Source organism: Aquila chrysaetos, chromosome 7 (genome assembly GCF_900496995.4).
Source record: "Aquila chrysaetos chrysaetos chromosome 7, bAquChr1.4, whole genome shotgun sequence".
NCBI classification, from domain to species: domain Eukaryota; kingdom Metazoa; phylum Chordata; class Aves; order Accipitriformes; family Accipitridae; genus Aquila; species Aquila chrysaetos.
The window spans coordinates 31,585,590-31,600,990 of NC_044010.1; the positions used below are offsets into that span (position 1 = coordinate 31,585,590).

Sequence of the window (15,401 nt, forward strand, 5' to 3'; positions counted from 1 at the left end):
ATTCAGGCAGATACAGGCTCGAGTCTCAGCAGAGCGGAAATATTACAGAAGTGTTGCGCTGAATGCTTAAATAATCAACTTGTAACCAAGAGCATTTGCAGGAGTGCACATTGTGATACACATTATACGCTGCTTCTTGCTGTTGGGATGGTACCCTGCAATCAGACCCCACAGATGGGCTCGCATAACGTTTGCTGAGTCTAAAACTTTTTCTGTACATAAAAAAATCACTAAAACCCCATTTTCAGCATCATATGCCAGATGCTAGACTGTCTTTGAATGGCTGAATTCTTGCTTTTTTACAACATGTTGCAAAATTGATTCCAACTGAAGCACAGAATTTACAGCAATTTAGGAGAAGAGTGAAGACTGTCTGATGAAGCCCCTATCCAAGTCAGCATTCTGAGATGAAGACACCCCAGTTAGGTGGTGCAGTCCCTTCAGATCAGGCCAGGCTTGTGTAACTTGGATTTCATTGAGAAGCATGTAGCCATCTGAACCATGCACTGAGAACCAGATTTTGCTCTGATGTGGGATTTTTGCTGTGGGCATCTGGCAGGGGACTTCAAATCTTAATGGTTGCTGAAATTCTGGAGGAAACATCAGGAGTTAAAATGCCCTTTTTTGGAGGTGTAACACTATCGACTCATTAGTTCACAGCTGCCCTGACATTTTATCAACAGGAGAAGGGAGCTGCACAACTCGGGATCAACATAGTAAATACTGAAGGACAAACGAGTTGGCCATGCCACTGTTTCGGTATAGTTCCATCTTGGTAACAGAGGTCTCTGTTGGTGCCTCTCTGTGAGGAGGTTTCCAGGGTGTTTTCTCTGCAGGGTGAGGATTTTGCAGCTGGGGGAAGAGGAGAGAAGAGGAAGGCCTAGCTGGGGAAATAAGGGCATCTGTGAAGAAGCTGGCTGAGCAGCACAGGAGCTGCAAGAACGTTTACTTGACTCCCTGTTTCTGAAGAAAGGTCAGCAGCAGCTATTGTGGTGTGGTGGTGATTTATTCAGTCCAGCTGCTGGTGAAGGTTTGGACTAAGCTGTAGGGCTTCTTCCTATTTTTCGACAGTGATTCTGTTATTACACATACAGGAAACACCTCGAGGGAGTCAGGCAGGGAAACATGCTTAATTTGAAATTCAGCAGCTGAAACGGTGTCAGCGCTGGTAGAGCAGCAGCAGAGACCGGAGGGCAGTGTTGTGGCTTTGTGCTGCAGCTTTCAGCATGCCCTCAGGCATTTCTCAGCCCTGAAGTTCAGCTCTGAAACATGTGTTGACCAGTCAAGGGATCCAGCAACTGATTGGTTCACTTCTGTGTTATTATGGGCTGCATGGAGAATTTAATTTATTAGTAAATCAGAGATAACTGGTAAATTATAGTAGATGCTAGGATCCATTAGGCATTCAGGCTCCGAACAGGGCAGGCTGGGCTTAAAGACCACAAGACAGCTCTTCTGGGTGCATTTTTGTCCGCTAGATCTCAGACATCAGTGAGGTGGTGTGATGTGCTGAGGTGTCAAGCTTTCAAAAGCAGCCAGCATTGTGTTTTTGGTTGGGCAGCTGCAGGGATGTGCTGCGCATAGTGGAAGCCCAGCCTCTGCTCTGTGCAAGCGTGGCACCTGCCTGGGGCCTGTCAGACCCCTGTCCTTCAGCAGCATGGATGTTGCTCCTGTCACTCAGCTCCAAAAAGGCCCAAAAATGACGTAGGTCATTCCTGAACTGTGTGGCACTGATACGCTGCCAGGCGCTGTGCAGGAGATGAGCTTGTCAGAGATGTGCAGTGTGGACGTGCTGAGTAGAAATAGATGGGTTAATTCTTTTTTAATTTCCATTTCTTCAAGATGCTCCTGCCCTGGTCTGTGCCTTTAGAAGCGTGACGCTCATTGGTGCTAGGTGCAGCCTGCTGCAGGACGGGCAATATCATCACACAGCCAAGATGGTGGCATTTAACTGGAAGGTAAGGATGTTTCCCATTCATAAAGCAGTGAATTTCTGCTCTTTCAAGCAGATGCATGTAAGATGTGATTGGATGGGTCCTGTGTTTAAAAATGGTTTCCTTGCTTAGGTGAAGGTTGTTTAACCACTGCACTCTCTGCACCTCCAGCACAGAGGACTCGTTGTTGTTGTCCTTTCTTGCCATACGTGCTTGCACCTTGAGAGCTGGCCCCAGTACTTGCTGCTGGGGCCTCGCACTTTAGACCTGAGCGCAGCACTGGTAGGCAAGCTCTGCTCTGCTCGCGTCTGCTCCTCCTGGCTTTCCTCTTTCCAGGCTTTCCTCTGGCTGCTCCTTCCTCATCTCCTTTCGTTACTATGTCTTTTAGTGTATTGGGGCCGTAAATACTCTGCAGGGTGGGTGTGTAAGGCACAGAAACGTTTGAGCAAGTGCCTCATGCATTAGCAATTTTAACATGTTAAATCAAACCATTTATCAAGAAAGCAATGCTAACCCCCAGCCTTGGCTTTACCTTTCTGGTATTGCAGAGCTGTGGTTGAAAGAGATTGCCACTTTTAATATGTGGGGAGATTGACAGAGGATGATGGGTTTTTGCAAAATTAGAGGGAAGTGGCCTGATGTCAAAGGTAACATGCAGCTTGTAGAAATCAGCGTTTGTGTACCTTCAACATCCTTCTGGAATTGACATCTTTCACTGAGTGCCTGTGCCACTTGTTACATTTCTATTCCAAGTTCACAGTGTTACCAATTTGCATTTTATTTTCCACTCCATGTGCACTTACAGTAGCATGCTTTTATAACATTGAAATATGTTGTGCAATTTCAGTGGTTCCAGGCATAAAAACTCCTGAAATGGAAGGCTGTGGGTTTTTTACTTTTCTTCCAGTTTAAAGGCATTTATCTATGCCTTCCAGATCTGGGCAAGTGAATTGCAAACCTACCATGGATTAAAATTTCTAGGAGCACAAAAGTGTCTTTGGGGATCACTTCTGATACCTGATATGCACGGATCCATCGCTCATATGAGAACTGTTCAGAAGCGTTTCCACTCTTAGAATTATCTTGAGATACTCAGTTCTTCCCCTTTTTCAGCTTGAGATCGTGCCAATGTTCCATTTGCTGTAAAGCAAACAAAAGCAACAAAGACCTGTTCAAAGGGGCTTCATATACAAACTTGAGTGAACTTGTTTTTGTCCTTTCCCCTAGATGTTGATCTGCCTAGTTTAAAGTTTCCTACAGAAAAAAAGCATGAACAGAGAAGCATTACCATTGCTTTGAATAATGCTGTTGCTGTATGAAGCTGTATAGCATCCCTGTAGATTAATTTTTAATTGTCCAAGTGTTCCAGTAACTGCCTAAATATATTATTTTGTATTTCAGGCTTTGGAGAATTTCCCATTGCTGATGTACATTTTGGCAGCTAAAACATTGATTCTTTGCTTAGCATTTGCTGGAGTAAAAATGTACCAGAGCAAAAAAATTGAAGAAAAACTGAAGAGGGAACGTGAAGAGAAATTGAAAACAGAAGCAGAGAAGAAGGATGATTGAAGAGTCTTCTCAGGTATAGAATTTATTCGGCATTCTGGTGTTCGATAATGGCATTGACATATTAATCCCATTATGTTTTGACTTGGTTGCATTTGGATTGTGCAATTAGAGCTTTCAGCTTTATCTGAGTTCTTGTAATATTTGTCTCCTGTGACATTTCAGCGTATTTGCACACCCATATCCTGCCCATTCTTTGTAGGAGTTGCAGTTATCACCAGAAAACTTGACAGCCATAGTTCATGATATAGGAGGTCTTAGCACAGTATTCCTTCTCTGCTCTTAATCTCCCTGAATTTTTACACCAAACCAATTGCACAGGAAGTCCTGATGCATAAAAAGATGGTTAAATTGGGAAAAAAATGCATGAGAGGCATGCCAGACAGGATGATGCAATAAGACGTCTTGGCCTTAAGTCATGTAATTAAGAGAAAAGAATCAGCCATTCCATATTAGTTAAATACATGACAAGTTGTAGATAATTTAGCTGGAAGGGCCAAATCTCATGCCATGGAACTTCCCAAGGTAACAGAAATGCTACAGGTTTTGCTATCTAACATCCACCATATATACTTCACTGAGAAAAATGGACATCTTTCTGCATAGAAGAGCAAAATTTCTTAAAGTTTTGGGTTTTCATTCCCCATGTGCTGAATTCCTTCCCTCTGTTTCAAAGTTTAAGCAATCATTGCCTTATTGGATCAAGTCCATTAGCAAAATGAGTACTGCCTAGTGCTAAGATTATATTCCCTGCCTTGTTTGGTGTGTGATTTTTGTATCAGTTCATTTCACATCTCTGTTCTGCAGCAAAATGGGGAATTCTATTCCTGCCTGCCCTTTGTAAGCTCAGTAGGAGTTTGATGTAATGTTACTCTTTATTAAACGAAAAAACTTAACTTTCCCCTTTTGCGGTCATCACCTCACATATGAAGAGAGTTTCAGTTTTTAGAAATGTTTACTAGTTTTGATTTCAAACCTATCACTGTTTTATTTTGTGCAACAAGGATTGGAAATTGTGACTAGAAATGGGGCCCTGGAAATAACTATGGGAATGAAGTGGTTCATTCGCATAGAAAAAACAACAAAACCAAAGGTGGTTTTCAGTCTCCTGTTTACATCAGATTGAGCACTTTTCTCTGGGTAGACTTGTGCCATTTTAAACTTTTATTTTAAATAAGTTTTGCTAGCCACTGGAAGATGCTGTGAGAACACTTCTTTCTGGTTTTGCAGAATAAGTCAGAGTAAATTATATGGAGTTTTATTGCTAAACAAATGAGCCTGCTGCTTGTAATGAGGAGACCATACTGTGCTGTGTGTGCATAGTTGGGTCCCAGGGAGTTCTGTTTGGCAGAGTCCATAGCCCAAGGGATTGCTGCACCAGGGTAGTGAGCTCATCCCACAAGGCCTCTGTGTCCAGCATGTGACATTGACCTTGTTGAATGACTGGCATTAAAGCGTCTCTGATTTCACAGAAAATATCCTACTTGCCCAGTTACCCAGTGTTGCCCACCAGAGGCCCAGTCCTTCCTAAATTCTGCGATCTCTCAGACTGTCAGCCATGTCTTTCTATAATGGGATTGCAAGAAGGGGTGAATTGTCCTACCCCAAAAATGTTCTCCAGTGTCAGCACTGCAGAGCTGTGATTAGCTCTGGTTGCAGCGTGCCACGTGGGCAGGCAGATTTAGCCCATGTGCTGCCAGCATATCATGCCTGCTGTTCTCACTGCTGTTTCCCCACCCTGCAGATTTTCTGACACTTGGCAGCTTGCATTGGATTCGTTTCCTGGGAGAACGAAGCCTTCCTGTAGATGAAGGATGTGTCAAAGGAATAAAACCCTCAAGGGTAACATTCACTTAAACTGTATCTCAACTTTTTATATGTACAGCAAAATATCTAAGCCTCTATTTATGCAATAAAAAAATCCTTTGTTAAAAAAAAAAAAAAAACCTGATGGCCTTAGTTGCTGCTTACTCAAATGCTACAGTTAGAGCTGCAGGGGAGGCAGTTTTTCAAGATCAGCTGCAAGGACGTGGCTGGTTTTAGAGAGAAAAATACTCTGAATCCATTACGGGTGTGTACAAGGTTCATGGACAGACAGAAGGAAATGGGGAGGGCTCTGTGCAACTTCTTCAGAGCAACTGCTTCCTGCAAGGGTGTAAATCTGAGATTTGGGGGCCCTTTGTTGAATCCAGATGAACAAACTCAGGAGAGGAGCTTTTCCAGGCAGGTCTTTCTCAAACTACTTTCTGCACCTACGACTTCCTTAGATTAAAGCAAATCACAGTGTCACCTGTGAGGAAGTTTCGTGCTCAGAGATTTATTACATTACTTTGCTATGCACAGTATCTGAGAACTATGTATGGCTCTCTATTTACTACCTGGCCTATGAAGCAGAGAGGGTTTTCATTACCATTGCTAGCTATTCCTGCATGTGCAATAACACCAATTCCTGGAGGATAAGCTAACTTGGTCACAGTAGGTTAATCAACAGAGCAGATTTTTTTCACAGAAATAAAGGCTTAGTTAGGCATGTGTAGAAGTGCCAACAGGTACGTTTGCCTTCACGTTTCCATTATAAAGCACTTCCTAGATCCTTGTATGTTCTGGAAGTTAAGGTGAAGCTGAAATCTGTCAGTGGAGCAGGGAGAGGAGGGAAGAGAAGAGGTGGAGGGCCCTTGGGGAAGCCTTGGGATTCCAGCAGGACCTGGGACGCCTCTGGGATGGCTCGCTCCTGCCCTCTTCCTGCCGCTGCGGGCTGAGGTGCCTGCTGTGGTGACACCAGTGCATGCTGCTGCAGTGTCCGTCTAAGTGCTACCTAAGTTTGTGTGCAGCTGATACAGCTGATGCTTGGAGAGCTCTTGCTGTGGCAGAGTTAATCCCTGGGAACTGCAGTGATTTTTAAATTCTCGCTGTTCATGCGGTCACCTTGGTGACTGGGGAACATAAGTATTGCAGAAACCCACTCCTGGGATAGAGCAGTATCCTTGCTATGGCAGCCTCAGGACTGCCAGGCTAGGGAATTCATAGTGTCACTGTAAAACAGCAGTTTCCCTCTACAGTCTCGGCAGTCATCTGTCTATGCAAAGGTGGAATTGAATGGTAATTTAATTAAATGGCTCTGTGGTGTTCAGTGATAACAGACTCTGCTAACCACCTCCATTAAACAGCGGTTGAGGGAAACGCACCAAGGTACTTGGCTAAGCCACATGCCCAAACCTTAACAGGAAATTGTCAGGCCTGTATAGTGTCCACCAGCTTCAAAAGTAAGCAGTGTCTTGGCTCCATGCAGTCACTGGTTGCCTTTGAATATTGGCCCCAATCTAGACTCTCAACCAAGAGTAGATTTCTCTGGACCAATAGTAATAATGAGCTTTTTTTGGTTTTTAAACTGAAAGCAGAGGTATTCTCTACTTCAATACAGTTGCTCTGTAAGCAGAATCAAAGGTACAATCTCCCTTTAAAACAAGTCATTTAGCATCAAAGCAATTGGACACCAGCTGGGCACCTTTTAGCACCCAATGCAATCAAGATGACCATTAAAATCTGCAGGTCCTACATTGCCAAACATGTGCAAGAAGGGAATTAACACAAGAAGCCTCTTTTTTGTCCCTGGCCTGAACTGGGGAGAAAGCAGCTATGAGCAGTCTCCTCAGAAGTCCTCTGCATCACCACTTTTTTGCCTCTACAGCCAAATCAGAAAACCTGTTTGTACATGTAAGACTTCAAATCTGGTCCAACCTGGATGCTTTTTTCCTTGACTTCAGAGTAGCACTACAGCATAGATAACCCCTAGAGCTTGTGATGGGTGTCGCAGCAGGCTGATGTCCTAGAGTTTCCAAACTTAGAAGAGATCTTATCCATTCCGAGACCTGAACCAATAGCTGTTCTCTGATGTACTAGGGTAGAGTTTTGATCTATGCTATCACTGGATAAGTTACAGCAGGTTTTTTTACCCTTGGGCATCCTATGTGCTGCAGTTGCAGCCTTGAACAAGAAAATATGCTGACGCTGGGGGGAGACAGCAGCTCAGATTTGTTTCAGTTTCTTGTTCAGAAACCAGCTGGGGACCTCGAAATCTGGTTTCTTATTGAAAGAAGAGCTATACAATTAGTCCTGGCAAGTTAAAAGAGGAATAGAGAATTCAATTTGATTGAGTTTCTGCAAGTGAGAGGAGGCAGCAAGGATAGAGAGCCTTGAAATGCTCAGTGTGTATGAGTGTGCAGCTTGTTAGACAGCAGATCTACACAGGATCCTCATGTAGATGTTCCCATCCCAGAAAGCGAGCCAGGTCACACTCTTCTGGTGCCTACAGAACTACAGTCTCTCCTTTTCCCCTGTTCCCTAAAATTACTCTTTTCAAAAAGAGCATTCATGTTGTGTAGATGGGCAGCTTAACTTTACACAGTATCTCACTTGCACAGGTCTTTCACTATTGGATGTTGTCATTGTCACCAGTGCCAAGTGCTGAAAGCTGAGAAAATAAAAGAATTACTGGCTTTCAAACTTATAGTGTTTGTACCTTTAGGCTTTCTTTTACTGACATGAAGGCCATGTGTTTTTCAACAAAAGCTGAAATCCTTGTGTAGTAATATAGAAAGGAGCTGTTGGGACTTTAAGGGAAAAAAATAAACTCTCACAGGTTCTGAGATTACTTAAGTGGCTGCTGGAATAGGGCTCTTCCAGCCTGAAGGAGCCCAGTGGCTGTGGGCTATCTGTGGTCCTTAAAGTGAAAAATAAGAAGCATTCAATGGGACTGTTTTCTCATTATCCATTTTAGACTTTGGCTGAAATGAACTCGGCTTGATTTTAGTACCACTGAACAATTTTAGTCTGAAGACCATGAGACTCTTGCCAGAAACACACCACCACTGGTGCTGGAGGAAGGCAGAGCTCCCTAAGCAGTGCCCCAGGGCAGGAGAGATTGCTCTGGAGACATTGTGCTGCAAGTCAGGGAGCTAAATATTTTTCAGCTCTTCCAAGAGCCTCATACGCAAATGACTATTTCCAACATTTCCTTCCTCGCTTTTCCTCTTGGGCATCAGCAGTTCCAGCTGTTTCTTCTTGCTCTTCTCAGTAAAGGCCCTGCCAATGTTCTGTCTGGGGTTGAGTCCTTCACAGTTCTCCTTGATCCCAGCTCTAACCTGTGACACTCCATCAGCATCTCTGCCTACCCGCTGACTGTCAACCTCCTGGCCTCAACTCTGGCCAAAGAGGAGCACTGCAGCAAACTCCCATAGCCCCCTTTTCAGTTCTGTTATGGGAGAAACCAGTAGACTAAGCTGAAACAAACCTTACTTGTTTCAGCCTTCACCAGTTCTTCACAGTCTTTGCAAAATTGCTTCCAAAGATGCATGAACTTGTTGTATCATCTCCCTATTTATTAACTATGTACTAACCTCAGCCTTCAAGTCAAGTTTAGTGAGGAGCTGATAGACCTCACATGAAGGACTTGACTACCCTGTGACAGTCTTGTGTCTGACATGCTCCTGATCACGTGGGAAACAAACAAATGTACAACCCACATGAGTGCGTGGAGTCAGATCAGGTAAAATTTCTAAAACCTGAGTTTGTGTTTCCTCCATGGACATGTGCCAAAAGCCATTTTCAGATAGGCTGGCTGTAAGTGACTACCTGGTTTGGGCACTCAGAGGTGGCTGGATGTTTATGCACAACCCACAGTTTGGCTTTGGCTTTTGAAGCTGCTTTGTTTTGGCTACTGGAGCAAGCCCAGCGTATCATCTATTATTTGGCGTATGTGTGTACCAGTCTCAGGGATAACCAGAGCACTAGCTGGCCCTTCTCCAGCTGATAACAGAAATACCTGGTAGTTGCCAGAACAGTTATCCCCATAGCAATGGACTCCTCATATGTTCCTGTAGAGGAAAAGTTTGTTTGGGCACAAATAAGTGATTAGGCATATATTCATGTGTATCTCCATATGGCATCAATTTCTCCCTCTTTGAATCTGATGAGAAAGCTATTGAAAATGCCTGTGTGTACCAGCATCAAAGGCTGCCTTACTGTGAGACTATTTCCAGTCTATCCAAAGTCTCTTGAGATGGCTGTCGCAGAGCAGAGAATGTATATAGCTTCTTTCTGCTGATAGTAGAAACAGACCATGGGTGACTATCCTTTTTTTTTTGGTCACTTTTTTTCCTGGACTTCCTCATATTGGTTGGTTTTGCTCTCCACTGCCTCAGCTTCTACTGGTGTGGCACTTTCCCAGTCCTGTGGCTCTTTTGGTTTGCTGTGACTCATATTCCTCTGGCCTAAACTCAGGCTAATTTCCTAGCTTAATGTTTCTCATTGATTTGAGGAGGCTTAGAACTAGCCAACAAGAAATGTCAGGCACTGACAGTTAAGTACAGTTTAAGTCATATAAATGAGTCTGGCCCGTACATGTATTTGATTTCTAAAACAGTTTTCTTATTTTGTATTTCTTACATAGAACATTGTTCCTGTATCCCTCCTTTTTTCCTCTGTGCATTTCTCTCCATACCTCTTCCACATGGTTGCTGCAGAAGGAAATGTCAAGGAACAAGTCCACAGAGACAGAGGCTGGGCTTTCAGCGACGTGGGTTGCCTTTCCACTACCTCGCCAGCCTTCTCCCAGTTCTCAGGCATGGCACAAAATGGGCCACACTCACTCACAGAAGCTCGCACCTTGTGTCCCATCATTACATCCCTGGCTTGGGCCTCTGTAGGCTTTTGCCCCAAGTGCATTTGTCCCATCTGTACCCTGGCTTACAGCATGCTATTAGGACAGAGGACTTGAAAATAGGGAAAAAAAATCTGTTGAGCCAATCATTACAAGCCTGCTTCATGAGCTGGAGGAAAAGAAATGTTTTTTTCCATGAAGATGAGGCTTGGAAAAGTATTTAGAAGTAATTAGTCAATGAGACATCATGAAAATTCAGGTGATTTGCATTCCAGCTAGCTTAGAGCAGAGGGACATCTGTTATAGCTTCTTCATCAACATATGCATTTGCATCTGCCTCTCCTCTTCATGCAAAGATACTTTAATCATTTATTCTAGTGGTGCATTTCAGTCACACAGAGAGAGTCATGAGTGGGAACAAGAGATTTGCTTTGACATCCTGCAATGGTCAAGTGTATCGAGCCTCGCTACAAGAGCTATTGCTAGCAAACCTTATAAAATAATAGGTATTTAAAATCCTACCAAGAAGATACTAGACTCATGCATGCTATTTCAAGTGCTCTTGAATAAGGTGCATGCTATTTGGTAACATCCTCCTATTAGCTTGTTTAGTCATATGTTAAAGGAATTGCTTGTCATCCTAAATTACCAGTTGAGTCAGAACTGTATGAGCCACAATATTTTTCTTCAGTACAAAGGGTTACAACGTTTTGTAGAAAACATGGGTTGTAATTACCCTTATGCAGCAGCAAAGGGGGAGGGAGGAAGAAAGAAGACTCATCTCAGAGGATTTTATATAAAATACCAAAGTTCATTTGCTTTCAGACTCGGTTCTTTTTCCTGCCCACAGGTTTCCATACACATTAAATAGGACTGTGTAGAAAAGTTTTGCCAGTCCTCAACCTCCCAGCGGGAGGCTGGGAAGAGTTAAGGTGTTTGTTTAGCAAGGCTTTCCCAGCCCTTTGCAGGAAAAGGATGTTTTTCCCTCACTCTCTGGGAGATGTGGCACCAAACACTTCCTCTTTCCTCATGCTTGTTTCCAGGAAATCCTTCATGGAGACTTTACCCTCCTTTTACCAAAGAATACAAACCAGGAAAGACTGATAAATTCCTGTGACACAAATTACTTCCTTTTGATACTTCCTCCTTGCTAAAATGGATGGAAAGCAGGTGATTCTGTACCTGGTCCCACGGACTCCACTGTGAATTAGGTATGGCAGAAGAAACACCCTACCAATGAAGAAGTATTGCAGTGTGGCCCTAAACCCACAGCTGCGTAAGCCATGGCAGTAGAGACCGGTAAGGCTGAGCTGTGGTGAGGCAGCAGTTTGGGACTCTGCTCCGTTCAGGTTTGGTCTTGTTCTTTTTCATGTGAATCCAGAACACAGCAATGAAGTCATTGGGTTTGTGATGATTTGACTATAGCACACTGTTACTTCTCCCCAGTAGTATAGTGACGTGTCATCGGGTGAAGGTAAACAGTCATTGGGAAAATGGGATGTGCATCATTTGTTTCTTAAGAAAACCAAGGTACTGTGCAATTACTGCCTATCTTTGTGGTAAAGAGACACCAGACCTATTTCTTTCCTCATGCTGATTTCACACCACTTCATATTCATCGATATTTAGGGGAGCAATTGCTGCTTCAAGCCAATGTGAAATTATATTGAGGGCCATGATACCAGGACAATAAAAACATTCCTGCCCCTCTCCAATCTCTCCGCTCCCCCCCCTTTCCTCCTTGCATTTGAAACAACTAATTCTCCGTTCTCTGCTACATCCATATTTGTAAAAAATGAGCAGATGTTTTTGCTGATGAAACTGAGAAAAGATGGTTATTTTTCTCTTTATATCCACATCTCAGCTCTAGAGAATTAGATGTGTGGATTCTTCTGAAGATAGATGAGACTCCCTTTTTTAGATATCTCTGCGCCACACCAAATTACAATGCTTGTTTAGATGGTTTCCACACACAGGAGAAAAACTGCACAGACTTGCCTCAGTGTATTGAAATGTTTTAGTGAACCTGTGAATCATCTCATAACTTATTTCTTTTATGTTTTATGGTCTTAGTTCTCTTAGAAGTACACAATAAACACGTACCCAGTAATGAGCAACACAGAGAATGTAAATTGGGAGCCTCTTTCAAAAAAACAAGAAAGTGTTCAATGAACTTGAAAAAACTGCTGTTAAGAAATACTTTGCATCACTCATAAATAATCTTTTGAACTGAATTCCATGAGAAATCATTACCTCTCAGTAACTGATGTCATGGATAAAGTAAATCTCCAATGATGAGTGCCATATTTTATCCTGAGAGACTGAACTCTTCATGCTTTAAAGCCTGAACCAACTACTAATTGTTAGGCTTCAGAAAGGATCTTCCCTTTTAGAAAGATTTCTTTTACCTGTCACTGAAATGTTTATTGCAGACCACTGTTGGAAGGAAGGTACTCAGTGTAATGAACTACTGAGCTGATATCAGATGTTAATGCATATATGATGGGAAAGTCGCATTAAATTCTTCAGACTTCTTTAAGCCGTGGATGCTGGTGTCAATCATGGTCCAGCATATTCCCGGCTCAGGAGCAGATCTCCGACTGGGGTCAAAGACAGGCTTGACCTACAGAACTCATTTTGCAGCCCAGTCTTTCTTGAAATTGAGGACATTTACATCTGAAGTGTGGTCTCATGACTCCCATTAACAGAGGAATTTGTGCAGAAGGCTGGCTAAACTGGCTCTTAGGCATGCTTTGGCCCATTTTTGTGATAAGGCAAATTAACTGTCCCTTCCCAGCACAAGCATAGCGCATATCAACCTAGTCTGGCATACAGCTAAAATGAAACATTTGGATTTAAAATAATCTCTTTTATTAGTGCTATTGACATGGTTTTTTAGGTTTACAACCTTTGAAGGAAAGAGCTCAGCAGAGCTGAAGCAGGGTAACTCATTCAACACCAATCAAAACACATTTGAAGCCTGACTGCAGGAAGAACCGTTTAAGAAAGTGTGTCAAGGTAGTAGTTCTCCCATCTCTTCACTCTGTTAATTGCTACCTTCCATTTGTTTGGGGTCATCTTCTCTATTCCTTTAACAATCATGTCACTGAAGAGGATACACCTATAGGAGTGGGTTCTCTCAATAGACCTCAGGGCAAAGTCCTTCCTGTTGTTTATAATTAATAAACCATTTCAAAGAAGACCAGGTGACATCCATAGGATAGAGATACTTGTAAGATGAAGGCACAACAAGAAACTCATGGCCATTGTCTCTAGCAACTTCAGGGCAGCACTCAGTGCTAGACATGTAGATCGCTGGTGGTACTGGCAGCAGAGTTCCCGTCTCTGGCTCTTGCCATCTTTTGCCCCTCCACGCATCAGCTGTGTTTTATCCCTTGTCACAATTATGCACTTCCCATAGGACGTGCTCAAAGATTCATGCAACTCCTGAAAGACACCATTCTGCTGATGGATGGGCAGTTCACCTCTTAATTGCAGTTTGTACCTCCAGGGCACCCACCCTTGGCAGCTGCCAGCGTGAACAAGTGTCCATACCAGCCAGCACAGGCTGGCCTCCTCGGCTATTTGTTCTCCTGATATAAGACTTTCTGGAATATCTGCTTCCCCTAAAAAAATGGTGTTGAAACTGTTAAGATGCAGAGTCCTCAGAGCTCTTAGATACTGTAGGCACTGCCTCTTTGAAGCAGTATCAAAGCAGCCCCTGCAAATTACGTGCCTGAGGAGCGGATTTGCCAAGTGCTGCATGTTGGTGTCTCAAGGCTCATGAAGGATGCTTGCAGGGCTCACAATGCGCCTGTTGCCCTGGTGTTACTCCACGATGTCACACCCACCCAGCATCAGCATCAGCAGGGGCTTCCAGGTGGCTGATCAAAAGGCATCTTGGAAAACAATGGTCCCACCAGGCTGGGTAGGCTGCAACTGTGCGGCTAGCGGCTTCTGGCATCAGGACATTGCTCATCTTGAACGTCATGGTTCCTTCTCTCACAGCACTGGGTGGGTGCTTGGGCCCTGTGTACATATGTGGGTTGGCCAAGCACTGCCGAAAGGGGTCCAGGGGGATGGCGATGTGGAGGAAGGAGCTGCCCAGAGTCAGCATGGAGAGTGAGCCAACGCTTGAGCTTTGAGACCAGTGGTAGAAACCATTCCCTCCCTCCCTGGCAAGTGTGTGGCCTCATGGAAGATGTGGCCTTGAAATCCCCCTGGGTGGAGGAGGGGGCTGAAGCCCGAGTATCTTGTTATGGGGGGAAGGAGGACCTCTGGACCCTCAAATGAGCCTCTGTGACGGGCAGGCCCAATCCCAGCAGTGTTGTGAGGTGCTGCCCGGTGCCCAGCACCCGACAGCACAGCAGCCTGTGCGAGGTCTGCCATGCTCAGCCTGCCCAGCTCCAGGCTTTGGAGGGGGAAGAAATAAGTGATGCATCAGAAGTCACTTCAGCATGAGCTATTTTTAGGAGTAATTTGATTTCTAGAGTCCTCTTAGGTTCCCACTTTGTGCACGGCTTCTCCGTTTTGTGCTGGCCCTAGCGACAAACCCCTGAGAGACCTGCATTGAGCCCAACACCAACATCATCACCCCCTCCAAGGGCGAGCAACACCTTCAGAGAAACGGAAGGGATGATGGGGGAAAAAGAAAATTGCTCGTGTGGTGTTATATGAACACACAGGCTGAAATGAAGGTCAGAGCAGAAGGCTGGACAGGTACCACCCTGCTGCCATAGCAAGTCAAACGGCAGCGCAGGAGCATGTGGCAAAGCGAGGGCTTCAGCCGGCCTGGGGAGACGGGAACAGTCAGGGGAAGATATGTGTGTGTGTGTGTGTGAGAGCATACGTGTGTGTGTGTGTGCACAGGCGCACTGAGGGCAGCAAGTGTTTGCCTGAGGAAGGTTGTGGAGCAGCAGAAAGTGAAAACTATTTTGACCCATCTGGTTTCTTACCTGTCCCTCCTCCTCCCTGCAGATGCACATACAGAATTTTACCACAGGAACAAGCTTGTCAGTACAAGACTGTTAAATTGCTCTCACTTAGCTGTACCTACAAGGCTGGGAGTGAATGCTGGCAGCATCATCAGCCTGCCAGATGGGCTGAACAGCACAAACGTGTCAGTCTGATGATGGCATGCATTTCCTTGCCCGCCTCTGAAATTGAGATACCCCACGGTCCATGTCATCCCCTCTGGAACAGTTTTCCTTCCCCCTAACACAGTGGGAAACTCTGTGAAGTCA

General features: G+C 44.3%; 2 protein-coding genes across 12 annotated transcripts in view; one reads left to right on the top strand and one right to left on the bottom strand.

Moving 5' to 3' along the window:
- Nucleotides 1–15,401, top strand: part of SMIM11A (small integral membrane protein 11A) — a 41,481-nt gene that overhangs the window by 10,379 nt on the left and 15,701 nt on the right. For 8 of the 11 annotated variants that reach the window (XM_030019937.2, XM_030019940.2, XM_030019944.2 and 5 more), the window contains 3 exons: nt 1,843–1,958; nt 3,336–3,516; nt 5,245–8,003. In XM_030019937.2, coding sequence (XP_029875797.1) covers nt 1,843–1,958; nt 3,336–3,503 — 284 coding nt within the window. In that variant the 3' untranslated portion in view covers nt 3,504–3,516; nt 5,245–8,003. Of the gene's footprint in view, nt 974–1,833; nt 1,959–3,335; nt 3,517–5,244; nt 8,004–15,401 lie in introns of those variants that run through there. The other 3 variants (XM_030019946.2, XM_030019943.2, XM_030019938.2) reach the window with 3 other exon arrangements.
- FAM243A (family with sequence similarity 243 member A) lies at nt 12,833–14,389 on the bottom strand. Its single transcript, XM_030019936.1, is given in 3 exon segments — nt 12,833–13,338; nt 13,340–13,539; nt 13,542–14,389. Coding segments are annotated over 3 exon segments (762 nt in total). The 5' UTR covers nt 13,924–14,389; the 3' UTR covers nt 12,833–13,158.